The sequence below is a fragment of the Condylura cristata genome, unplaced genomic scaffold (assembly GCF_000260355.1).
Source record: "Condylura cristata isolate star-nosed mole 26May11 unplaced genomic scaffold, ConCri1.0 scaffold00034, whole genome shotgun sequence".
NCBI lineage: Eukaryota > Metazoa > Chordata > Mammalia > Eulipotyphla > Talpidae > Condylura > Condylura cristata.
Window position 1 is genome coordinate 13,144,293 of NW_004567135.1, and position 26,822 is coordinate 13,171,114.

Sequence of the window (26,822 nt, forward strand, 5' to 3'; positions counted from 1 at the left end):
TATATATACCAACTACACATCATATTACAGGACATTATTGGGGCAGTTAAAACTTCAATATGTATTTAGATTAATTATGTTGCAGTAACTTTAAATTTCCTGACTTTGAATTGTAATGCAAAAAAAAAAAATCCTTGTTTTTAGAAAATGATACACTAAAGTATTCAAGAAGAAAAAGCCACAATATCTGCCACATTCTCTTAAATGGTTTAACAAATAAATGGATTCGTATAGTGGAAAAGGAGCCAAATAACAGAGCAAATGTGGCAAACTGGGAACAGCTGGTGAACTTGCGGGCTGATGACTGGGAGTTCTTTGTTATACTATTGAAATTCTTCTGGAAGTTTAAAGTTATTTCAAGATAAAAGAGTAAAAAACAAACACACACAATTTCTATTTTATAGGCGTCATTTAGCCCATGCCCTAGCCAGTAAGTAGCACTGGCTGCTCCCATAAGTTACAAAAACGTTCCTCCTAGAAGAAAATAGAGAAACTTCCATCGGCACATCCCAGCTCTCAACAAGTTCAGTCCTTCCTTTGATTTCAGTAAAGACTACAAGTAAACCAAGTGATAGTTGGAATTAATTATCTGAGCGTGAAGCAATTAGTGTGACAGCCACAGGAGAACCTTAATAGGCATGGACTTGGTTGAAAGAGTATCCTTCACTTGCTAACACACCAACAGTGAAAGTTGGTCAAACCCTGTCCCTGCCCTCAGGGACTGTGTCTTAGATCAGTCACAAGGCAGAGCAGAGAGTAGGGGTTGCACATTTATAAGGTGGCTACAAAAAAAAAAAAAAAGAAAGATAGAAAGATGTTCCTGCAATCCTGCAAACAGTTTTGGAAAGAGGAAAGAGGAAGGAGAAGCTTGACACCTTGCTATAGTATTGGACAAAGTCGCAAAAGGGATCCTTTCCTGGACATCTTTAAAAGAAGGGTTAACCACCTAGGGAAAAGTTATAATGTGGGCCATCCCTGGTGGCACAATGGGTTAAAGCACAGCACTGTGAAGCTAGGTGCAGCCTTTTCAGCACATTGTTCCCCGGCCAGGGGGGTGACCCACATGGCGAGGCAGACCTCTCCTGTCTTCCTGCTGCTCCCCTTCACAGTGTACTTTATCAATCTGCCTATTCTGCTCCCCACTCTGTATCTGGTGAATCCTCTCATTGCCCCTACACCTCTGGCTTGTGCCCCGGTTCTGTATGCATAAATAAATATTTTTTTAAATACAAATGTTAATTTTTTTAAATCTCAAAATTAATTTCTCTGTGGTCTGATGATTTATGCTCTATCACCTCATTTCTTGAAAATCACAGATTTTCCAGTTTTATGGGCTAAAGTTTACCACACTAAATGCTTCATATGCACATAAAATTAATGTACTTCCTACAGTTTGGCCAACATTATTTTATAAATATCAAATAGGATAAGCTCATATATAATGTTGCTTACAGTTACTATATCCTTACTGTCTATTTGTTCTGTCAAAACTGAAAGAATTGAAATCATCAAATATAATTGTGGGTTTGTGTGTTATCAGTTTTTTATTCCATGTATTTTGAAATTCAGTAAAAAGATGAAATTCAGTAAAAGATACACATTTAGGATATGTCTTTTTAAAGACTTCAGCAATGTAAACATAGCCTATATCTTTGATACTATTCCTTTCCCTAAAGTCTACTTTATTTGATATCAATATCACCACTTCACCTTTCTTCTTATTAATGTTTTCATGGCATAGTTCTTTCATTCTTTTACTTTTAACCTATCTGTGCCTTGATATTCAAAGTATATTTTCTGGTAGGCAGCATAAAGTTAAAAATCATTTTCTTTTTCAGCCTAACTTCAACCTCTTAGCTTTGATTCTTAGGCCATTTATATTTAGTGTAATTATACATATGATTGAGTTTAAGTCTACTGTCGGCATTTTATTTTGTACTTCTTCAAAATAACTACAGGTTAGCCTACCTTCTGTTCATTGTCTGGAAGGAGTTATTATAGATATTTTAACCAAATTCTAGTTCTATACAGCAGAAAATTTAATCCTAGACCAGTTACTCCTAGACCCGCATGGCCAACTATCAGCAGGGAATCTCTATTTGAAACATTTCTCAGGTGTGTTGCTAGAATTAAGAATCATTAATTTAACTCTTAGGTCACAAGTTTAACGGGCAGGATAAAGGCAAACAGTAGGAATGTAAGAAGCTGGATATAAGACAACAGGGAATACTGGGAGCTGTGGGGAATAGAGAGTATCGATTCCAACTGAAAATATTCACACTTAATAAAGTATTAAATATGAATAAAAAATCTCTGAGGCCAAATTTTTAATGTCTACTAGCTAAAATCTTCTTTGTAATTTCTGTGTATCTTCTCTACATCAATGTGCTTCTTAAATGAGGTGCCCAAAATGGAATATCATCCTCCATGGTGATCTGGTAGCTCACAGGTGATGGTGCCATAATTACCTGCACCAATACTCCATGAGTTCATTACTTCAGTGTAAGACAAGTTCACTGAGATTTCGTGTTTGAAATGCAGTTAAATGCCATTTCCCATTTCTCATGCAAACTGCCTACCTTACCAAGTTCTCTTGGTTCTGAGCTATTTTAGGCTTTATATATTTACTACTATTGAGGGACACTTCATTGATTTTGACTTAGGATTTCTTGCTGAAAGCATTTTGAATCTTGACTCTGTTATCTTTCAATGTCACTACTTTAATCAGATACATATCTCTGGGAAATCAAGTATGTTAATCTCCTGTTCCCACAGACCCAGAACAGACTTACTAGATGCAATAACATAACCCCCTTAACTGATACTGGCCAATCAGTGTTACTTTTTTGTATTATTTTTTATTATCTCTACTCCTAGTGGCTTGGGGAATACATGGAAATAAAGCACAAAATAAAAGTATGCTCAGCTCTTAGAAGCTCGGGGGATGGTGAGTTTGCAGTCTGCCTGTGGATTTTAAACAAAGGTTCCCATGAATACTCCTGCTGCCCACTTTTCATAGGTATCAGAAAATGTTGAAATGGACAAACAAGAGTCACCCCCAAGCAAGGCTTTGTGTCACTCTTCCTCTTTGACTTTGACTCAGAAGCTCCAGCTCTGCCACTAATGTGACCTTGAGCTACTGAATTTTCTGTCCTAAGCCTCAGTCACCTCACCTGAGTTCTCCTCCAAGAATATTTGTTGCTCTTTCCCCCAGTGAAGGCCTAGATTTGGTCTCACAAGGCCTGGTTTCACCCCATTATGGCATACTTCTGGGGAAAGTAGTCAGGGGAACTTTGTTTATCCCTCTAATACTATTCTTCAAGTCTCATCTTACCAGTTACCTACATAAAACCGTGCCACATCACTTGAGCTAAGTGTTTAAGGTTAGCTCAGGATCTGATGCCTGCCTACCTTCCCACCCTGCACGCAGGTGTTCTCTTCATGCCAGCCACGTCTGCTCCTTGGAAATGCCGGATGGATGGCTGTGCTTTCTCACCGCTACAGCCATTAATTCATGATGTTCTGCTTGTCTGGAATGTCCAACTCCCCTTCCACCTCCAACTTCATATAAATACATTATTCAAAGCTCAGCTCAGTAATTGTACCTTCTGGGAGGCCCCTCTGACTGATTCAGAGCCCTCTTATGTACCTCCAAGAGCCTGCCACACATATTCAATCTGAGTAATCATCACACATCCATGGGTATTAGCCGACTAATCTTTTCTCCTATCTGACTGTAAGCTCCCTAAGGGCCAGGAGTGTTCATTCCACTGCCTGGGCCTGTTCCTGCCACAGCACAGATGCATGCTGAGTCAGTGAGTAGAATGAATGATGAATGAATCAATGAGTATACAAGTCATGCACCTGGTCAGCTTCCCACCTCCCCAACTAGATGGGTCAGCCTGCCAGCTTTGCCCTAGTCAAGCATCTTGAGCTGATATAATTCCCAGGCACTACTGTACTAGGACAGCAAAGTCATTTGAAGCAGCAGTCCCCAGACAGGGCCTCTGGACCTTCCTGGAGAGCCAGCAGCCCTCATGCCAGGTCCCCTGCTATGCAGCTGTCATCCACCCTTCAGGCCAGCAGCCCCTGAGATGCCACGCAGACTTTTCCACTCTTCCAGAGCTTCTTAAGTGCTTCTGATATACACCATGTGTCCCAACAGGAAAACACACACTCATCAACTCTACAAAATGCTCCAGATGTGATCAAAGCCAGAGAGGCAAAGAAAAACAGAGACGGGGTGTTTGGGAAGGGGGAGCACTTGAGGGAAAGAAAAAGAAAAATATAGGGAGGTGGAGAAGGAATAAGTTCAATGGTTAGAATCCAGAAATGGGGTCCCTAGTTCAACTTGCCACACTATGAGATCATGGTTCTTGCTCCAGAACAGCTGGAGGCTTGAGATTCTATTCTGTAGAACCATGGAAAGTTGGCCCAGCAGGAAGCTGTGTCACAGATCACCTGACAGAGCCCTTGTTACACGAGGCAGGTAAGTCACCGCCTCGAGCATCATCCACCAAATCTAATCCCACACAGCCTTCTACGTCCCAGCTCTCCAATGTCTGTATTAAATCTCAGCAGGTTACAGAAGCAGCAATTACAGACTCCTTATCTGGAAATGGGCACAGATATGAAACCTCTGTCTCTGCCTTCTTAGCTCAATTCAAGAATGTGGGCTTCCTTTTTTTAATAAAGTGAAGGGGTGGCTCCATGGGTCACACAGATCTAAAAGTCCTACTCCCCCACTTTCTAGGGCAACAGCCATAAAGGAACCAGGCCTGATTTATCCTGAAATCCTACACTGTCCTCACCACCCCATCTTCCACAATCCCCCATAAAGTGTCTTGGGGCCCCTTTTAAGAAGCAACCTGAGAGCCTCACCAACAGTCTTCCTCCCAAAGGGTATATAGCAAAGCCGTCAAGATAATGGATTCTAAATCCATAGTGCCTGAGCTTTGGAGCAAGTGATTGATCAACTTGATGCAATTATATCCTCACCTTAAAAATGAGAACAGGATTATAACAACTTCACAGAAGATTCAACTAGATCATGCACAGGAAGAGCAGGGAAACCTGCTGGTGAGTACAGGAATGAAGTCAATGGTGGTCACCACCACCTTTGGAGACAGCACCACTGTGCAGTCACGGACAGGCGACAAGGTGGGAAGAGACCAGAAAAGGGACACTGGCTGCAGTGTCATGCTGTTCAGACTGCTCAGAAGCCACTAGAATAACCAAAGAGTTCAAGAGGAGAAACTTGTTCCGTCCAGGTCCCACACCCTCTCCCTCCATCCTACTGGACCCTAAGAGTACAAGCCAGGTTCTTCCCAGGGCCCTACAAAGAAGCTGCAGGTTCTGGAAAGGTGAAGGTCCTCCTGACCCACCGAAGCCAGCCCGTCCATCACATGCTCCTTCCATGGGATAAAGGACAAATTCCTTAACCAGCCGACCAGATCCTCCAGGATGCAGCCTTGGCTCATACCAGACTGATTCCCACCTTGCCCCCCACTGTACATATTGCGGCAAAGAGGATCAGCTCTGAGCCAGACTCAGGAGGTCAAATCTTCCCTCTTATTTCCTAGTTGTATAACTGCTAGCTTAATGACCTCTTTGTGTCTCAATTCCTCATTTGTAAAATGAGAAAAATGGTATCTATTGCAGAGGGTTGCTATGAGTTACCTAACACACAAGAGGCACACACAGCAGCCAGCACATGGGAGATACCATATGTTAGCTGTGGTCAACTAGTCCCCTATCTTTCCCTAGCTTGTCTCTGTTTTCACTCATCCACCAACCTCAGCTGAAATGTCACTATCTCAGGGAAGCCTTCTCCAACTAGGTTGGATGGCCCTGTGTCTATAGCCCCACTGTAACCCATGTCACACCATTCATTCATTGTTCATTATCTGCTAGATCATAAGTACCATGCACGCAGATTGGGGGAGTGAACTCCAGACTTTCTCCTGGTTTGTACCTGGCATCTCAGTGTGGCAGGAGGGACGGGTGGTCAGCTACTGTTAACTCCTCTCCTCTTAAGAAAGAGTACACTTTCCAGCTCCCTGGACGTGTGCTTGGCCATGTGCTTGCTTTGGTCAGTGGAATGCCAGCAGATGAGAGGGCAGTATTGCTTGTTTTCATCCCTCACCTCATGCACTTGTGATTCACCATGAGAAGAACATAATCCAAGTAGCTTCTTATCTAAGCAGAATGTAGAGACCTAGGGAAACCTGAACACAGTCTAAGCCTGGAGCCAACCCTCAGGTTGAAGCAGCGTATTTCTACTCAAGCTGCAGACACATGAACAAGAAAGATGAATGGCTGCTGATTGGGGGTGGCTTGTTATGCAGTAGTATTATGACAGTAGCTGACTCAGACAATCAGCACCGCTATTAATTATCTTCACTTGTACTCTGAAAAAATATTAGATAAGTCAGTTCCTATCTATCTGGTTCAACACATTATCTCTAGCACCTAAAACAGTGCCTGGCCTAGAAAAAGTACTCAATGAATATGTTGCATTAAACTGAACTGACTTATCTGTTCCCTTAAATCTCTCTCCCAAAGCATGGCGTCTGCTTCCCAACTCCAACTGAATGGGAAAGGGCTGGATTTAGAGACACTACCTTATTTCTTTCATATTGCCTCCCCCACCCCAGGGATGTTTCTCGTTCTCTGCTGGAATCTGAGGGCTTAACCTGATCATGCTCAGATGTTAAACCCTCAGTGAAGGGCTCGTCTATGCAGAGCAGGACAGGACCACACAGAATTTGGCCAGGAAGGGAAAGAGACCATAGTTAGCAGAATACCACCCAGAGTGAAAGGAATCATCATAGCAAGAGGATTATACACAGAGCCTCAGGTGAGGCTTCCAAGAGGCTGAACTCCCCTGAGAGGGACAAGGAGACACCTTGCTGTGGAGCTGACCCATGTCTTCCTGTCCAGGGCTGAGGCTTGGGCAGAATACCAGCACAGGCAAATACTGCCATTTTATCAGCACTGCTAATAAGCGGCTACTAAGCCATTTTCTTTATGCTCCTCTAGACTAAAATATCCAAATAAAAAGTTGAAAATCCCAGCCTTCCACTGCCTTCATGTCTCTTCTGACTGATTGGTTCAGTATGGAGGCTCTGAAGGAAACCCGTGAGGCCAAGCCCACAGCTCTGGAGCCCGGAACCGCGCACGGGGTTCCCTGAGCCCCGGAGATGGGCTGGACCCACTTCCCTTCTGTTGGCAGAGCTCTTGCATGACTCTAAGTGGCATCTGGAGTTGGGCACTGAAATGCAGGTGAAAGCACATGCACCTTGGGGAAACAGTCTAGAGGGTCGGGTCTGAACTCCAAGAATGGGAGAAAACAGGTCATGCGAGCAAGCAGCCATGTCTGAGAAAGCCAGCAAAAGAGCTTATCAAGACTAGTGTCCAGGTATGTGTGAGGGCTTGGCCATCTGGGGCTGGACACGGTGTCCCAAGAATTACAACACTAGATATAGAGTTAGAATAAGTCGATATGCTATTGATGCTTGAGAATGTGATGTATATAAAGAACACACTGCAAAATAAAGATTCACTGCATGCTGGACATAGCAGTCATCCCTCTGGTTCGTCTTCACAGGCACCCCCAGGTCCCGGACCCATGAGAGGTCCACACCCTTCCACCTCAATCATTCCACCGGGTAGACAGCAAGCTTGACAGCTGCCCAGCTTTGAATTCCTTGAGATAATCCCATGGAGGTCCTAGAGAACAATCATCTCCCAGGCAAGAATCTTGAAGTACTGTGTTTTGTTTTGGTTTTTTTTTGCTCCTGTCTGTGACTTCCAGACCCACAAAATGCTGTGGTTTTCCGTTTCTAAAACAGAGGCATGTGCCTGTGCGAAAGCCTGGGCGTGCCACGCTAATTAAATTTAGCTATCTTGTGGTGGTTGTTGTGACGTGTGTTCCACCGATGTTATTCAATGTGTTAAGACATTTTCTGTTTATGTTGGTTACATACCCATGTGGTGTGGGTGGAGAACATCACTCAAGGGAATATCATTAGCAGGAATGGGGAGTTTGGGGGTTCCAGAGACACGTGGCGAAACTGTGGCACGTGGGATCAAACAGTTGGGCCGTGTCCAGAGTAACTCATCCATGTGCTCGCCCCTTCCCCCTCCGGGGAGAGATCAGTCTCTCAGATCTACCTGAGGTCCTTGACCCCCACAGCCGGAGTGCACCTGCCATCAGCAGCCTGTGGGCTTCCTGGGGAAGATGAAAGATTCCTCTCTCTGGCAGGAAGAAGAGCCACACCTGGCTAGGAGTGGCTGGATGACTTGTACAAAGTTCACTAGCAGAGGATGAGGAAGAAACTGAACCCCAGTGTGTCCCCGCTCACCTCAGAGTGAGGAGTCCAGCAACCCTGGAATCCTAGAAGCTCTGTTTTGCCACCAGCCCAAGTTCCTCAGAAACCACCAGACGGTGTCCACTGTGTGCCTGTTGTCATGATCCCTCCAAACTCTCCTCAATGACACCTACAACCACTTCCCACAGCCCAAGGCTTCCTCTCAGGACTCTTTAGTTGTCTCCATCTTTCAGCATCTCCTGCCCAAGAACGCAGGAGTCTTGTAAATCTCTCAAACATGTTTCTCTCCTTCAAATCTCTGCCTTCTACTCAAAACTCACCTGTGCTATTAGTCTCATTTTTCTTTCATCAACCCCTGAAATTCAGTTGCCAACCCTTCCCTCAAGACTTCCACCTCTTGCCATTGATCCTGACAGCATAGCTATGTGCAGCAGTAGTTACTACAGGTGCCGCTTTATAGCTGTGACTTCGTGACAGGTTCTACTGGAAGCTGACATTACACACCATGCTTCCTGTCTCCCCTATTGTTACTGTGATAGCCTCAAGACAAAGCTCTGTGTCTAGTAGACCCTATTATGGAACCAACTTTTGTGTTACTAATGGGCTCTTATCTCTCTTTTAAGAAAAATCTTCAACAGTCTAGGCTTCTCATGACCTCCCCAAATAAGCAGGGAGCGTAAACTGCAGCTCTTTGTGTCAAAGACACCTGCTCTGTCAGGCTTGCTCTGGGCCCACCTCTGAGGGCTTCTTCACTTCAGAAATATTTCCCTGTCACTGGGAAACAAAATGAAGGCTTTCCCCTGACAAGTCAATCTTCAACAAAAAACCCCATGCCACACAAGAGCCTGACCCAAGGACAGGCTGTGCGGACTCTCACGAGGGGCTCCGTGCTAACCTGTTACTTGCTAAGCCACAACTGAGATGGAGCAGCAAACCAGAGTCTGCAGGGAATATACATAGTTGACAAAGCAAGAAGTGACAGCTGACAATCTGACAACATGGAAGATGTTAGAAGAAAACAAAGGCCATAAAAAATTGAAATGAGAAATAAAACACATGGCATTCTGGGGTCGCTTAACACACAACTTAACCAACAAGTCGACCCAGCTCGTCAGACCCTGAAGAGAGCCGATCACTCCCGCAAGGCACAGAGGGAAGTTCAGCACAGTGGCCCTTAGGCAGAGCAGGGTTGGTCTGGGTGGTGAGCTCGCTTACAGCAGACAGTACCAGTGTTCCCTCAGAGATGGGTAATTGGAGGGATTAACACCCGCTAGCTTAAAACCCAGCTCGCCTGACAGCCAGCTGGAGGGAGCTCTGGGGCACCTTCAGCCACGTGGCAGAGGGTGTCTGGAGTCACACAGGCCTGCGTTTGAATCCCAGCAGGGCTGGTCTATGGTTCTAGGTAACTCCTTGTCTCACTGAGCTCAGTCTCCCCATCTGCAAAGTGGAGGGAAGAAGCCCCACTTCTCAGGGGACACCGTGCAAAGGACCTTGTTACTGTGTGTTGAGTTACAATAAAAAAAAAAAAAACATAGTCTTATAACTTTAAAGCATTGGTTAAAATTCATGAGCTGAAGAACTACGTAAAATGCCACTAGTTTAGGAAAAATTATTTCCCCCCGGGGAGCTCTGCTATTAACGCCCAGTGTCTGTGCAACCCTTTACCATGCTCTTCACAATACCGTGAGCCAGGCGGACACGTGCTACAACGCCCATTTCACAGCAGAGGAAACTGAGGTTCAGACGAGCAAGGCGCACCCAAATATTGAAGTGAGTAATAATGAAGCCGAAGGTGGAACTGAGTTTTCTCCTCAGAACCCACGGCTCCAGGCCAGAGGAGAGCAGCCATCTCTCCCCACCCAAACAGTGTCACTTCTCCTCCTTCCCTGACAGACTTGCAGCCTGAGTTTTACTTTAGGTGTGACCACCTGACTTGCACTCCTGTGCAGAATGATTAAATATTTGGCTAAATCGCTAAGAGGTGTGATGTTTTCTCAGAATTTCTGGGCAGCATGGATGTTTCTAGAAAGAGTCAGTCACCCCCCAATCATTTTGCTTTGGGTAAAGTCGATGCCCCTGAGCCTATCAACACAAATGACCAGTTTGGGGTAAATTTCCCCCATGATCTTTTCCAAATACTATTTTTCTACAGCCTCACAGCTACTGACTGCAAATATTCTCCGTCAGTTTGTCCTTGCATTTCTCAGAAAAATCCAGTGGTCATCTACATGGCCAGAGGCTTGACTTTGAACTCAAGCCCCTCTGAGAAATGGTGGCTTGCTGATTTCACCCCTCGACCAGCACCAGAATCTGATATCTGGTCAGGGTAAAGTCTTGTCAACCTTCCCTAGACCAGGGACGTGAGCAGAGGGCCCACCTGCACCTCCAGGCCAACGAGTCTGGAGGAGACAGTCAGGATGCAGAGTCTGTATGAAGAGCCCGTGTCACGTGAGGATATGCAGGAAGGTCCAGCAGCTTTTGCACGGAGGAAAGAAAGCTCAGGTACGTGAGAACTGCTTTGGACACAACAGCCAGCTTCAAGTATTTACACGACCGCCCTATACAGCAGGGCACTCCTGCTGCGTGGGCCGCACGGGAGCAGAGCTGGATCGAGAGGAGAAATGGGGCCCTCCCTGGTGGCGCAACGGGTTAAAGCGCAGCACTGCAAAACTAGCCGCAGCCTCTTCAACGTGAGTTCAATCCCCACTAGGGAGCTGACCCTCATGGCGCGGCAGACCTCTCCTGTATTTCGTCAGTCAGCCTGTTCTGCTGCCCACTCTGTTTCTGGTGAATCCTCTCACCAACCCTGCACCTCTAGCCTGCACCCCAGTTCTGTAGGCATAAATAAATAATTTTTTTTAAAAAAAAAAAAAGAGAAGTGGTGGCATTTCTTAGGCTCCTGACTAGCTCTTTTTCATTTGTTTTGTCTTTTAAAGATTTATTCATTTATGCATACAAGAGCTGGGGTGCGGGCCAGAGGCCAACTTCAGAAGACTAACATGGCTCTGGGTACCACCTTATCCTTGAGCTGAGAGACCCATTTGAGATCTCCATGTCCACGGTCAGCCACAGACCAACAGTCTCCCCTCGTGGAGGGTGCAAGGTGGGGTAACGTCACTCAGAAGGGGAAGTGAGAGCCTTTTCACAGGTACATTAAGAAACAGCCTGAGTTACTGCCTGCCTTATAACATGGGCCAGAATGAACCAACAGAGAACATTATCCTCTCTGTTTTTGCCTTGCATAACCAGCTACTGCCTGCTTTTCTCTGTCTACTCTGCCCCACACCCTCAGCAATAAAAGAAAATCATTCTTCAAGCCCATGAGATAGTATTCGTTTCCACCCTACAAAATGTTTCTGGGCTGAGACCTGTGTGAAGACCAAAGTGCAAGCTCCGTGCTTCATCTCTCCTGAGGCTCTGATTTGGCGTCCAACCTCACCTCCTTCCAACCCTGGGTTCCCTGCTCACTTAGAGGACAAAGCAAGGAAAACAGACCAGGTAAGTGCAGATTCCAACCAGGGAAATATGCTGGCCTTGACCTGAGCATGCCCAGTCCTCCTGGCTGGGGGCCACGTGACTTCCGCTATCACTGTCAGTCTGCGCACAGCATCACACAGGCTGGCAAAGGCGCATTTGGAAACTTTAGCCACTGACCTTCAGCGCAGTGTTTCTAATTCAAGTGCCTCCTCTTCCAGGAAGTTTTCCCTTATTCTGCCAGTAGCAATTACTCTCCATCAGTTGTCTTTACTGTCGTGTTACTCTTGGAATCCTTACAAGCCCTCATTTCACCCAGCCTCGTTGCACACATCTGTCTCCCCACATAAATGCTGGGTCCTTAAGGGCACAAACTCCACCTTATTTACTGCTGCGCCTCCCCACACTGCCGAGCCGTTAGAGCCTTGCTCTCTGTAAGCATCATTAAATGTTTACCGCATGGAGCTGAATTGCCTCTATAAATCCAAGGGAAGGATCTAGGCGGCAGCAGGCTCAGGAAATAATTAATCACCCGTTGATCAACATTGTTTTCCTCTTGGTCCCCTCCCCCAAACCAGCTGTGGCCAGCGCTTTCTTAAACCCCTAACGAAGCATGTGGCCTCCTCTGGCTCGCCCCTGGAGGATTTGATGGGTCACATTGTAGAAGTGGGGATGGAGAGGGGTGGACCAAACCCCTCAGCCTTCTGCTGGTCATCTGAACACTGGCCAGGACAAGGGCCTCTGCCTGGCAGCAGGAAGGAAGGTGAAAGCCTGAGACGGCGGCTTCTGGATAGGGCTGCCCGGGCAGGGCTGGAGCAGGCAGGGCTAAGAGGCAGGGCTGTGTGGCTGTGTGGGCACAGTGACACTCGTGCTGCCCACAAATGACACCCGAAAGCTCTTGAGATGGTGCCAGCCCCTGGCTATCCCTCTCGGGTCATGGTACAGGCTGTTCATTTCGCAAAGCAGGGCGTTTTTTGTTTTGTTTTTTTTTTTTTTTTAAGATTTATTTATTCATACAGAACTGGGGCACAGGCCAGAGATGCAGAGGGTGAGAGGATTCACCAGGGACAGAGCGGGGAGCAGAACAGGCAGATCCACGAAGTACACTGCTGAGGGGAGCAGTGGGCGGGGAAGAGGCGCGTCAAGAAAGGTCTGCCGGCGCATTGTGGTCACCTCCGGGGCAGGCAGGGATCGAATTCATGTGGAAGTGGCTTAAGCTTCTTAGTGCAGTGCTTTAACCCGCTGCGCCACCAGGGAGGGCCCTCGCAAAGCAGGGCGTTTTTTAAAGAGAATGCCGATTTGCCACCGGTCAGGCTTTATGTCGAGGGTCTGACTCCTAGAAAGCCTTACTCACGAAGGATCTTTTGTGGAAAGAGCTGGGATGGAGCCATTCACCTCTGTCCAGACTGTGCTCCTGACAGAGAAAACTGCCCTCGGTGGATTTCCCAGCTGCCACCTCTAGAGCCAGGTGGACGCCTGGACACCCTCCTCTTCATACTGGCCAAGGCAGGGAGTGGAAGATGTTTAGAAATAAAACATTTACATCAACCTCAGCAAAACATAGTTGGGCCTCACATCAAACTCAGAATGAGCTTCACATCTATATTGTTTTGTCTCATCCCCCTCAAAACCTGCAAGCTGAGAAAATCTGCCCTGATTTTAGTGAAAATGGCCCTGGCTCATGTGTGGTCATACCTGGACAAATGCAAAGAGCCCCAGACTCCCAGAAAACAAAGACAGACTCTCTGCCGGGATGTTGGGGCTTACCCTGAGCAGTGGAGGGGAATCAACTTCTCTGGCTACAAGGATCCCCCAAAGATTCCCAAGTGGCTAGCAGAGTCGCTTCCTCCAACCCAGGCATCATTTCCCCCTCCCCTACTGTCTTGTCACAAACCATGTCTCTGCCAGGTCCAGTTCAGCTGGGCAGAGTCCCCTGAAGGAGCTACTGCAAAGTGGGCCCCCGCGAGACACCTCCCTCGATAACTTTACAGGCCACAGCTACACACACACACACTCAGCTCTGCGCAGAGCTGTGCAAAGGTCTGCAGGCCCCAAGCATGGTAGAGAAAAGGTAGCAAGGGGTGAGAGCCCAGCAGGCAGGGAGACGGCCATGAGCGGTCTCACAGTGCAGCCTGCTGGACAGGAAGGACAGTGCAGCAGGAGAAGGCAGGGCCGGGGTGCAGGGAAGGGCAACCTATGTGTCCCCCCGTCCACTTTCAACACTTGGGAAAGGAACCACAAACCCCAAGTCTCATGCTTAGGCTTGAAGGCCTGCAGAAGGGGAAGGGTAGGTAGCCCTGGGGCTTTCAGAATGCACAGATCTCCTGCCCCACGGCCTTCTCAACTGCTCATTGCTTTAGAATGTTCCAGATGACTGGTCAGGCATGAGGACTCTGACTCCATGGGAGGAGCAACATCTCGGTGCTAAAATTGAGCTCAAGGAAATAGGTAGAAAATGCCTTTAGGACCTTTGTACGGACCACTGCACCACTTGCTTAAGACCCCCTGCCTCTGAGCCGCTTCCCACTCAGGCCACATGGGGACGATTTCTGCAGGAGGCACAGAGAGCGCAGCCTGCGCCAGTAAGCAGGTCAGTCATGGAGCGCACTCCTGGACACCGCCCGCTCTCTGCGCCAAGAGGACCCACGAGCAAGGAGAAGCGGCAGAGAGAAGCGACGCTGAGCAGCACCCACAGGGCTTCCTTTCAGACAGAGGGAGGGAGAGCGAGAGGGCAGATGTCGGAAAGGAGGAAGAAGGTGGCTTCGACAGAAGCAGATGAGGTGAGCTGAGCCACCTGGAGGCAGATCGCAACGGGCTTGGGGAGCAGTGTGAGCCCGTGCCCACCTGCTGTCCTCGCCAGCCTCCAGGCCGCTCTCCGCTTCCCTGTCTTGGTGCCCACCTGCACCCTGCCCCTCCACATGCCCACGGCTTCCCTCTGTGTCACCTTCTCTACAGCGGTTTCCTGGAGTCAGAGAGCTCTTTAGTCAGTGGGGAGACAAGAACCCCAACCCTCACATACCCACTGTCCTGTTCCCTCACCTCCAGCCTGTGTCCAGAGAGGCCTGAGGCTCCAGCCCGCCCCACTCCCGGCCACAGTGCTCTGCCCATGGGCCAGGGACCCCCTGCACCTTCTAATCTTTGAAGAACAGTGCGCACCTCAGCTCACAATGCACGCGGCCCTGTCTAGACAGATCCAAGCCATGGCGCTTGGGACATGCAGGCCCCAGCACGGGGCTTGGCTCCAAAGGCCAGTCTTCCCTGCAGGTGACACTGCCTTGGTGGCCAAAGTGAGTGCACAGCGGGGCCATTCCCCACTTACTGGCAGCCAGTCGCTTGACGTCTCTGAGGAAAGACAGGGCTCTTTGGTAGGGAGCCTTGTGTTTTGTAACTCACATTCATAAGCCATGAATGAGTAGAGTAAATCAGCGACAGCGTGGGTGGCCCCCGGAGACACAGAGAGGACAAAGTCCACCAAGCAAGAAGGAAGCAGTCTTGGTGTGGCCTAGAGAACAGTCTAGGTGGCCCGGGCCTCATAAAAGGCAGCCAGGGAAGGCGAGGGTCCGCATGGAGCCCCCGTTACCGGCACCCATGGCCCTGCTCCCCAACCAGAGTGCTGTAGCTAATGGTCTTCAGCTGGAACAGACACCTGCCATCAAGAGACCCCCAATCAGCTCCCAGTTCCCTGGGAGAGAGTCACATCTCTGTGTGGGCGGGGGACCTGCCCAAACTGGGGCCCCAGCTGCTTTCTTCTCGAAGAAGCTGGAATTCCTCCCTCTGGACTCAGTCCTGCTGGCCATTGCCCCTCTCACAAGCCCAGCCCAGGGCCATCAGCCAGGAACACTCTCTGTCTTCGCTGGCTGATTAATTAGCTCATCCGAAGAGCCACAAGCAACCATATTGCAGTGAGTCCGTCGTGTCTGTCAAGGGGCCTGATGTCCCCCACTTTTCCAATTGAGCAGGCATGACCAAAGCCCAGAACAGGCCCCTCAGGTCAGCCCCCCAGGTTAGGACAGTAGCCTCCTAAAGACCAGAGACAATGAGACTTGCCCAAGGTGGCCAGGCCTGGATGAGAACCCCTTCTGTACAGTGCGGCACAGGGCTTCCCCACTTCACAGTGTTGCGCCCCAACATCCCGGCCAGGAGGAGACTGGGCTCTAGGAATCCAGGGAATTTCTAAAACCCTCAACCTATCTGAGGCTAGTCAGACCGACAGCTTCTAGTAAGTTCTTTCAGAGGGCTTATTACCAATGTTCTACAGATGGTGGGGGAGTTTCCAGGGCACCAAGTAACAAGGCATTATTTTAGGGGCAGACTGAAGTGAGAGATTGTAGAAACCAGCCTCCTCTCCCCCTTCATCTGGAGAAGCCATCAAAGGTCGCCATTCAGGTCAGCTGGCTTGTCCCATGAAATCTGCCAGATCTTTCTCTCTCTTGCTCAACACTGAGTGGCCACCTGGATATAATCCAAGGATCTGCTTCACCGAGATGCAGGACAATTGTGAAGGAAACCAACCACACACACCCCTTCCAAAAGTCAGGCCAAGAGAGAGACCACAGTGCTGCAGGTCTTGTGTTGGAAGTCACAGAATGCCAGCCCACTGCCATGTGGCCGCCAGGCCACCCCCGCCCCCAAGCTGCTTCCCAACCCCTCAAGCCATGAATGAGAGGAGCAGCCAACCCAGAAAAGCAGAACCTTCTGCTGATCAACAGACTGGCAGGACCCAAGAGGGCTGACAAAGTATCTTTCAGGATTCACAACTTCAGGACCCTGCCAAGAGTCCACTCCTACATCTTACCTGATGAGGTCAATAGGTTGAAACTTATAAAACACTCCGTAGCGAGCCCATTCTTGATACAGCAGCTAAACAAGAAAAACAGGAGGAACGTTAGTGCTAAAGGAAAGCAAGTATTTCTCCTCTTATGTCTACCCTAGCAAGTCAACACTGTCTCCCCAAAGCTCAGCTGCTAAGAGAAATCTCACGAGACACCACAAGGCAGAGGGCCAAGGGCAGAGGCTATAGAAACTGACTTTTCCCCAGATGATACAGTGACCTCTTCCACGCTGGGGCAGGCTACACCTAGCACCCACTTGTTCCTCTGCCTTGCCTTGTCCAGAAAAATGGTAGTTTATTTGCACATTTGACAAATGCTAGTTGAACATCTACTATGTGCTAGATACTGGCTACAGCTGGAAACGACACAAAGTCATGGTCATCAGAGAGTTTATACCTCCATGCGTGGAAACGAATATGAACATTTGATAAATATGAAAACCCATAAATGCCATAAAGGAAAATAAACCAAAGTGAGGACCAGAATGTGATGGAAGGAATGGGGGGTTGTTACTTCAGATAGAATGGCAAGGGAAGGCCACACTGACTAGGTGACAGTGAGCTGGGACACTGGAGAAGGAAATCAGGGTGTGCAGAGCCTGGAACACTAGAACGACCCTCAAAGCACAGAGCCTTGAGGAAAGTGCGTGGGGTGTCCGAGGAAGAACAGGGGAGCAGCGTGGCAGGACAGAGTGGGTGCAGGAGTCAAGGAAGATGGCGGCAGGAAGGACTGAGGCCACAGGTCACCAAGGGGCTTGTGGCCATGCTGAAACCTTTGGGCCTTGAAGAAAGCCTTGGGGTCTGGGAGAGGGGGGAGAAGTGCTTAGGCTGCAAGAAGCTCCATTGGCTGCTGTGTGTAGCACATACTCAGCTGACACTGGAGGAGGGTCCCACGTGGTGGCCTAGGCTAGAGAGGGTGTTGGCCCGAACCACGGGAGCAGTGGGAAGATTAATTCAAAGTGGTTGAGTCCACTTATAATTTAAAGGTAGAGCCAAGTTTTGCTGTTGGATTGGATATGGGGGGGTGAAGGGAGAGAAGACAAGAACTCAGTCTGAGCAACTGGGTAAATGGCAGGCCCTTGACTAAAAGAACTTCACTGACCGGAAGAACGGTCAGGATGACTGGAGCTAAGCTCACTCTGAGATGTGTGCACCTGAGGTATTGGCTAGGCAGCCATGGTGGGTTGGGGGAGAAGGAGGTGGTGGGAAGGGGCAGGAGCAGAGTCCGGACAAGAGATATAACCTGGGAGTGGTCAGCAAAGAGAAAATCTGTGACTCCAGTAAACTCTGGATGCAGTCACCAGGGAAGAGGGTAGGTAGAGGAACATTTAGAGGTCAAGGGATAAAGGAGAACAGCCAGGAGGTCAGAAGGGTAGTCAGCAGTGAGGAAGGAAACCAGACTGTGTGGAGTCCTGGAAGCCAAGGATGATGGGCTGTGGGAAGAACAGGCCCAACCATGCCAAATATTGCTATGGGTCAGGTCAGGGGAGAATGGGGGAGAGACTGCTGGGTGTGGTGACTTGATTGGTCCCTGATAACCACAATCAGCGTTGTTTTGGTGGAGACATGGGGGCAAAACTTTAGTGGCACGTGTTCTAGAGGTTAAGTGTGGGAACGGTACAGCAAGGTACCAGGCCAGATACTCTGTGATGCTTACTGGCCACTTCCGCCAAACTGGCATGTGGACAAAACTTGTATTTAAGTCCAGGGGCAGACCACCTTGCCTGGAGGTTCACAGGTCACCCACCAGGAAATGAAGGAAGTTGGGACTAGGTCATCACCAGACATAGAGACAGCTGAGCTGAGCAGATATTGGCACAAGGTCATGCTAATAGTTGCATCTCATTGTGTTCCTTATTCTCCTGACACATCATAGGTTCTTAGACAGAACAGAGAACTCCCAAGAAATTCCATCAAGGAGAACCTACTGTCCTTAGGAACTCTGGAGCTCCAGGGGAACATCAGCTCTATAGAAATCCATCCTTCTAACCTAAAAAACTTCAGAGGCCTAATTTTAAAACTGAGATGAGAACTGGCATGCCCACATAATGGAAATATATTCCCAACAGTCACAAAAGAGAAACAGAAACTACACTGACCCTGATAGACCAGATGTGCCCACTGGCAAAGGAGGAGCCACCCAGAGCCTGGTGGGCAGAGGGATGGCTACATTCATGAGACCACTGCCACCCCGTGCAGGCGGGGGGCTCCTCCCCATCTCATTGTGACATTCCCCTCTCCCCTTCACCCCTGCCACATCTTGGGTGACTACTCCCGTGGGGTCATTCCCTCTCCCCAGTGCAAAGCCTGGGCTCACCAGCACCTGGTTGTCACAGTGACTTCATGTGTGGCCCAAAGGGAAGCCTGCTTGCGTCAGGAGATACGGGCAAGGCCCCCCTTGGGGGGCTGTGGGACGTCACTGCCCGCCCCATAGGCTCTGACCTCCAGAACAAATTCCTCTCCAAAGTACATGTCAGACCCAACCTGAGCTGGAGAACATCTAGATGCCACTTCCTGAATGGAGAACTAAAAACACTCCATAACCCATCCACACAGGCCCAAACCAAGCATCAAGCTCACAGGCCTTACTGATCCTCAAAAGGATCCCAGACCTCCAGAAAGTCCTTTCCTCAGTGTGGAATCTTCAAAGCACTTAGTTTGTGGATATGTGTGAGGAGGCAAGGGGGCTGTGTGAGCTGCACACAGGGTAAGGCAGACAGAGTGGGGGTCAGCAGGCTGTCCCTGCAAGGCTGGAGCAGGGGCGCGCAGGTGTGAGCAGGGCTCTAGAATTAGCCCTGGACATCCACATGGCTCCACCCAGCCCAGCTCATGCATCCTCCTGTAACAGGCAGGGAGGCCGAGAGAGGGTGGAGTGTCAACAGAGCTTCCCCTAGCTCTACAAATGTTCACTCACACCTAGTTAGAGACAAGTGGATCAAGCTACACTCCAGGTTATCGGGTCCAAAATAGACTCACGTTGGGGGAAGGGAGGTGGATGCTAGAGCTCTGTCCCTCCGGGATTAGCACAGGACAAGTACTGTGGCTGATCACAGTCCCTTAACCTTGCAGACTCTAGAAACTTCTAATGTCACTCTTTGCAAATCCGCTTTCTCCCTTAAAGGTCCGCCAAGCCCTGTTTGCTGACTGATGAAGCCTGCAGATGGTGCCTGATTTCAGAGGCCCAGATGTCATTCCAGGCAGGTCTGACTGACCCCAAACCTTCATTGCGAGAAGCAACACCCCACAGAGAACACCCCATCTGAGGGATCAGAAACTGGAAAGGAACCAACCGTGGAAGCCATCGCAAGGTCAGAGCATGGTTGCGCGTCTGGGCTTGTGGCCTCTCTGAGGCCCAGGCTCCTCCGAGCAGCTGACCCTGAGATAGCAAGACCCAGTGGTTGACAACTGAGAATACTCAAGACACAAGGTGGCCTGCACAGCAGCCGTCCTGTAATGACTCGTTTCAATTTTCAGCAAACCACTTTGACTATCTGACTTCTCCACTAATAAAAACCAGAGGTACACAGGGTAGCCAAATGGATGCCAGGCAAAACTAAGAAGGAAGTGCCTTTCCTGCCAGAAAGCAGGTGACCCTAGCCAACACTGTGCCTGGCATGGCCACCCTCACTGCGGTACTGGCTCACTCTAGAATGTCCAACGTGCACAGATGCATAGGGCCTACAAAGAATAAGGTATCCTAAAGGAGGAAGAGTCAATCTTCTGAATAAAGGCAGCATATTGACTTGGTTTTATATGATACCGGCATAGTGTTTTCAAGAGACTGCGGGAGGGTTTGGAGGTTTCGGAATGTGGAGGGGGTCCAGCGCTATGCTGGGGGGCAGTCCATCTGGGTGCCTTCACCCTCTTCACTCTATGACCTCCCACTAGGGAAGAGGATCATCAACAAAAGCTACAAAATCCCAGACATGGTTCAAAAACTGCTAAGGAAGTCACATTCTGATGCACCTTGGGTAAGGAAGCCCAGTAGGCTGGTGGCTCAGGCGGCCCTGGGAGATGGTCTCGGCCAGAGAGATGCCCGGATGCTCAAGACCAGGCAGGCTGAGCAAGCATGGAATGAAGTGGCTTCCAGCAGCCAGGAGGCTCCTATCCATACCCAGGCGACCGTCTGACCTGCTAGAAGGCGGGAAACCCCGCGCTCCAGAGGGAGGGAGGCTCTCCATAATTACCCTCCAGGAAAGGAGAGAGACTCCCAGCCCCAAGCTGGGGTGAGTCATCAGGACTGCTCTAGGCAGGCTGGCAGGGAAGGAAAGGCATTCTCAGGGGCCTCTGGGCTTGCAGGAGGCCTACCTCGGAGCAGCCTGGGCCTCGGGGAGACCAAGTGATCGGCTGCACGTGGCCGGGGAGAGTGAAGAACTGCCAGGCGCTGGCAGGATGGTCAGTGCGGATGGCTTCATCCCTGAAGGCACCCAGAAGGGCTGCCCCACAGCACAGTGCCGGACCCTCTCCACGTTCCCTAGGCCTCGGAACCCTCCCTGCGGCCTCCTGAAGAACACTAGGCTGGTATCATATAAAACTGAGTCAATATGCTGCCTTTATCCAGAAGTTTGCGCTCTTCCTCCTTTAGAAAACCTTGTAGGCCCTCCCCATCTGTGCGCTTTGGAAATCGCAGAGTGAACCCAGTGCCACAGTGAGGGCGGCTGTGCCAGGCACAGGAGCTGAGGACTGGCTGCTGGGGCCAGCCCAATTTAGCCCTGACTTGCCAATCACTTTTGAACACGAGAACCTGTCTGCTGGCCTCGCTGGGTGTCAGTTTCTCAACCCAAAAAGACAGTAAAAGCTTCCAGCTCCACTCATGGTTTCTCTGATCTGCCGTCACAGTATGATTTAGGTCCCCAATCAAGATTCTGGCAGAAAAAATACAGACTCCAGGACTAGGCAGGAAACCCAAGGAAGAGCCACAGGAAAGTGGGCTCGTCTTCGCTGTCCACCTTCAACAAGCATCCTCACGACACCAGTGTTGGGGGTTATTCCCCACGGGCGTCTCCATCCTGGCTGATCTCTCTGGCCTCCCGGGTTGAGCCCACTCTCCCAACTGGGCTGCACACTGGCGACCATCCCACTGGTGAAAGACCATTTCCCGGGAGGAAAATCTTGGTTAAAAGCTTTCACAGAAGTTGATACTCATATAATATTGCTCCGGGGGTACAGATGCAGGTATTTTGGGCAGCCAACAGTTTGCTTCTCTCTGCCTCTGTGTAGATAGCAGAGGGTTGGATGATCTCCCCCACGAGTTACTGTGCGTTCCTAGTCTCTGGAAAGTTCTTGTAAAGTGCTCTGCCTTGCCTTGCTCAGGTTACCACCCACCCAGCAGGAGGTGATCTAGGTGGGCCATGGGTGGCAGTCTCTCTTTAAAGGGGAGGGAGGTGAAAGGAGAGTGTGGGGGGGGACAGAAAAAGGCTGGGGTGAGAGAGGTGAGATGTGAGGAGAAATGCTTCCTCCTTTGCCTTTAAATCTGATCCGGGACTTTTCAGGAAATTAAACGCCGAGACTATTAGCATCAGATAGAAAACAGATGAGGTTAAGACATCGAAATACTACAGCAGATTCTCTGGGCCGGCAGAGCGGGGACATGTGTAAGCAATCACGGCAGTATTTCTGGAAAAGACCTTTTATGTTTTTAATACTTAACACTTCATAACAGGGACTAATAGGCAGGATAAAAAGAAGGCTGCTCAAAAGGCAACTTGGGGGATGACTGATTTTCCAGACAACGGAGTGGGGAGAGGGAGACTCTGTGGGCTTCAGTCCCTCATCCCTCCCACCCTTGCCCACTCTCCTCTGCTCAACAGAGTTGCTGGAGCAGGGGAGACAGAGCAGGGGGCTGGCGCGAGGGGGTGACAGCGGATGGGGCAGTCCCCACGACGGTCTGGGCGCGCCCCACAGCGCCAGCCCTGGCAGGGAGGCAGCACACCCGCGTGCCAGAGCATCAGGAAGCCGGCAGGATGGAGGTGGCGGCTGATGAGAGGGCTGTGCATGGAAAGCTGTGCCTGGCACAGCAGGGGTCCTTCCAAGGGGATTCCCCCCCACCCCTAACGACTCCTCCTGCCCTGGCTGCCCAGAATGCCAGCGTGAGCCTGTCTCCCACCCCAGATTCGTCATCTCTAACTGGAGAGTGGCCACACGCAAAGAGAATCACTTGAAGATGACCAAGAGAAAAGCCTAACAGTGTGGATGAGAGCGCCCACTCCCTGGACTGGAGACCCGCGGGGCCTTCAGTCCAGTTTGGGTTTCAGGGGCCATGTGGCCGGGGGCAAGGTGTTCAGTCTTCCTGGACCAGTTTCTTCATCTCTCAATTACGGCCTCTCAGCCGTTCTTAGTGGAGCCCTTTGGCACGGGGCTACTGGACGGTCAGCAGCACCGGTCCCCAGGCAAAGCGGACACCCAGGACAGCGCCACCAAGCACTACCCCCACGTGGTCTGCAGCAGCATAGACCTGACTCACCTTTCTGTCGTTCATGTCATCTCCGGGACAGTCATATTCACCCTGCAGGAGAGGAGAGGATGCGGGGTAAGGCCAGTGGGGTTCTCCACTTCACAACGAGGGTTTTCTTGTTCTTGCCTAACATACTCTCCTTGCAGCCCCGTTTAAGGAAGGCCGGAGTATGACATGGACAGGGAGAATGCTCTCCATCGTTAGTCACTAACACTTGCAGTGTTTCCTGTGGAGTTTCTCACACCAAGACGCACCCCACAGAAGCCTCGGAGCTCAGCCTGTGCCTCTTCACAGCAAGCGCAAGGGTAAAGCCGAGGCCTGCAAAAGGGCTGGTGTGTCCTTCAAAAGCACCCCGGACCCTGCCGCCACCTGCCGTGACCTGTACCCCCGCCCCACAGGACTCCTGTGGCACCAACCCCCCAGAAAGGACAGGCTAGGCAAGGAGAAAACTATCATCTGAGAGATTCCTCTGGGCACTCCAGGGACCCCAGAAGCCCCATTTTGGCACCACTGGGAGGCAGATACTAAAAAAGTGGCCAGTCCATGACCAGTGGGCATTTAGCTCAGTCAAGCTCTTCATCCATCATATGGACCAATGTCAGTGCAAGGCACTGCGAAGTATTTATGCCACCACCAACCCCCGCCAAGGGAAACTTTAATTACAGCCCGTTTTCTTGACTAAACAATAGTATGAAGAATTTAGCAGCACTGCCTCCAACAATGTTAAAATTCAAAATTAATATATGGAGACACGTGTACGTGGTGCATTAAGTGAGGAATTCCACACTATCGCATACGAAATGGGACTGGCGGTCATCTGAGGGTGGGACAGCTAAGGGTGTGCATTTTCAGGCCTTTGGCTTTCCTCACAGCACCCGCTTCCCCTCTTTGGCCGCTGTGTGCCAAGCCTGCCTTTGCACGCTGTCATCTAAGCCTTGCTAGGCAGTGTAAGCGATGCTCCGATAAGAACCGGTGCATTTTGCCATCACGGAAATAACTGGAAAGGGTCTGAGACCATTGGCAAAAATCAAACCATGGGTTACTGTCAGTCATGAGCAGGGCAGAATCAGCCTGGTGTTGCAGTCACCTTCCCTCCCTCACATCCCGCCGTGACCTGCCACTATTGGGAGACAAGAGGAGCCAGCCACCGGGAGTACACTTACATCATGCAGAGGGTAGGCGGCCTCGTAGATATGGTTTGCTATCAGAGAGTTAATACCTACGGCAGAAAGGAAGATGGAAATAGTAACTCAAGAGTTGCGTGCCCTTGATCTTCGTCTTTGATAAATATTAAACTCTCACCCATCTCTCCACTGAGACTCGCGGCATTCTCCTCTCTAACCTCCCTTCTGGACGGTTTTTCAAGTTTTAGTTCTTAGTCCAAGAACAATTATTTCTTTCATTTCCCAAATACAAAGTTGTGTCTGGCTATCAAATCTGCTCCCACAAACATTACATTCCTCCTGTCCTCAAGCACTCGGGCCACTGCAGTTTAATAACCCTCCCCCTTCTCCTCCTCTTCACCCTCCTTCACCACCACTAAGGACATCCAACCAGCTGAGACAATATAACCATGTTCACTGACAGGATTGTATGGGTGATGGTGACTGTCATCAATCAAGTATGTCCTAACAGTCCACAGCACTTTTCTGGATTCATGTCTGGCTCCTTCTTGTTCCTGTTCAGGAACAGTGATGGTTACTGTCTGTGACTGATCTGCCTGGAACATTAGTTCCTGAGGTCAAGGCTGCTGTTTCCAAAGAATAAGAACCCCGGGGAGTCTCAATGACCCTCTCAGGGGACTGCTCATAAGGTCAAAACTAAGTGCCCCAGAACAGATGATCAGATCAAGAAGATGTGGTACATATACGCATTGACTATTACTCAGCCATCAAAAAAGATAAACTCATGCCATTTGCAACAGCGTGGATAGAGCTGGAAAGGACAGTGGAACATGGAGTCAGAAGAAGAAAGATAAACACTGAATGCTTTCACTAATATGTAGACTATAAAGGAGCCTCCATATTCTGGAGGCAGAATATGGGGGCATTGGTGGTGGGTGCACTGTGGTGGTAATACTTGATGGGGATACCCCAATATTACCTCAGCTAAAAATCAATTTTAAAAATCTGAATTGGAAGACCTGAAAAAAGGACTTTTTAGAATAACCAAAGGCTGCACTGGCTCTTTCACTCCCAGTCTCTGGTGAAAGTCAGAGCTCTCTGAGGGGGGTGGCGGGGGAGTGGGGGGACGGGGCAGTGGCAGGGGTACTCCTCCCTTGGGATGTTCCCTGGAGTCCTCTGCTTTCACATTTCCTGTTTTAACAGCTAATCCAACCATATTGATCAGCATAAGCCCCATAAACAAAAGCCCTTCAGTCACTCTCAGACATTTCCGAAAGTGTGGAAATCCTGAGACCGCAAGGCTTGCTGCTACACAGGAGCCTCATTTAGCCCCATCAGCACCCCACTCACCTGTAGCAGTCAAGTGTGCTGTGAGTAAGAGGCTCTGTGCCTGTGGCCCCTGTTACCCCCAGTATCTCCCCCTCACCCGGCGGCCATCTTCCTCACTACTCTAATTCCCTAGACACACTGTTTGCAACAACATGGATGGAGCTGGAAAGGACAGTGCTACGTGGAGTCGGAAGAAGAAAGGTGCAGATGCTCTCACCCCAATCATGGCGCGCAGCGAGCCCCCTGCTCAGCACAGCCATTGTTACTTGTTTCACTCACAGTTTTGTTCCGAGACTGCCGTGTGGTCTGTATGTTTGGTCTGACTAAGGATAAGTCTATCCTGGATCACCGGCTCCCAGAAGTGGGGGGAGGGGTGCTGTGTCTCCCCCACTGGCCCAGGGGAGGACCCAGCCAGGAGAGGATGCACATTTCATCCCGCAGAGGCAGGGCAAGGGAAGGCCCGTGATATAAATGGTTTCCCTGACCTCAAACACACTCTCAGCCATGAACCACTTTCCGGAGAAGACTGCAGTCAGCAGTGAGATGAGAAAATTGGTTTTGGAGGGAAACACATGTGAGACTGGAACATTCAGTAATCTGCTTTTGCAGAGCTCTGGATAAATGTCAAGGTCAGATGACAAATCTTGATATCTACTCATGAAAATTCATAGTTTTCCATCTCCTGTTTCCAGTCAATGCCCCACCCATGTGATCAGGGACCAGTGAGGCTCCCCTACCAGCCTCCTCCTACTCAGACCCTGCTTGTTCACAAGGGTGAGGATGGAGGATACCAGAAGAGCAGCCACGGGTCCCACGCAGGAGCTGGGGTTCCTGGGAGGTGGCCAGGGGTGCTCCGTGGGAAAGGCTACTCTTCCAGGGAGCTGAAAGCTGAGTGTTTTGGTGCTGTGGCATCACCAAAGCCATGTCCTCCTCTGATTTTAAGTTTCCTCCTTGGCATGAGCGTGAAACATCAGAATTAACTTTGGGAGGGTACAGGGAACTGAAGCTGGGTAATAGGAGTGTGGAGCAGGAGGCGTACCCAGTACCCAGGAGGCTGAATGAGCTACAGATTTGTCTTACTCACAAGACGACAATTTCATTCTGAGCATTATTAATCAGTTCAAGAGCCATAACCACAGCAGTGCGAAGCCACCCTACAATCATCAAGGGCAGGAACCCCAAGTCAGAAGGGGAGGGGAGGAGTTCAAAGCTACAGAGGGCCATCCACATGGATAGAGACTGAAGCCTCGCAGGCGGGAAGGCTCCATCCAGGCCAC

General features: G+C 49.8%; 1 protein-coding gene across 1 annotated transcript in view; it reads right to left on the reverse strand.

Moving 5' to 3' along the window:
- The window catches only part of ANO2 (anoctamin 2, calcium activated chloride channel), a 254,687-nt gene that overhangs the window by 153,323 nt on the left and 74,542 nt on the right, over positions 1-26,822 (reverse strand). The window contains exons 8-10 of the mRNA XM_012732230.1: positions 24,256-24,311; positions 23,102-23,143; positions 16,603-16,667 (exon numbers count right to left, since the gene is read on the reverse strand). Of these exons, the coding sequence (XP_012587684.1) occupies positions 16,603-16,667; positions 23,102-23,143; positions 24,256-24,311 (163 nt within the window). The remainder of the gene's footprint in view (positions 1-16,602; positions 16,668-23,101; positions 23,144-24,255; positions 24,312-26,822) is intronic.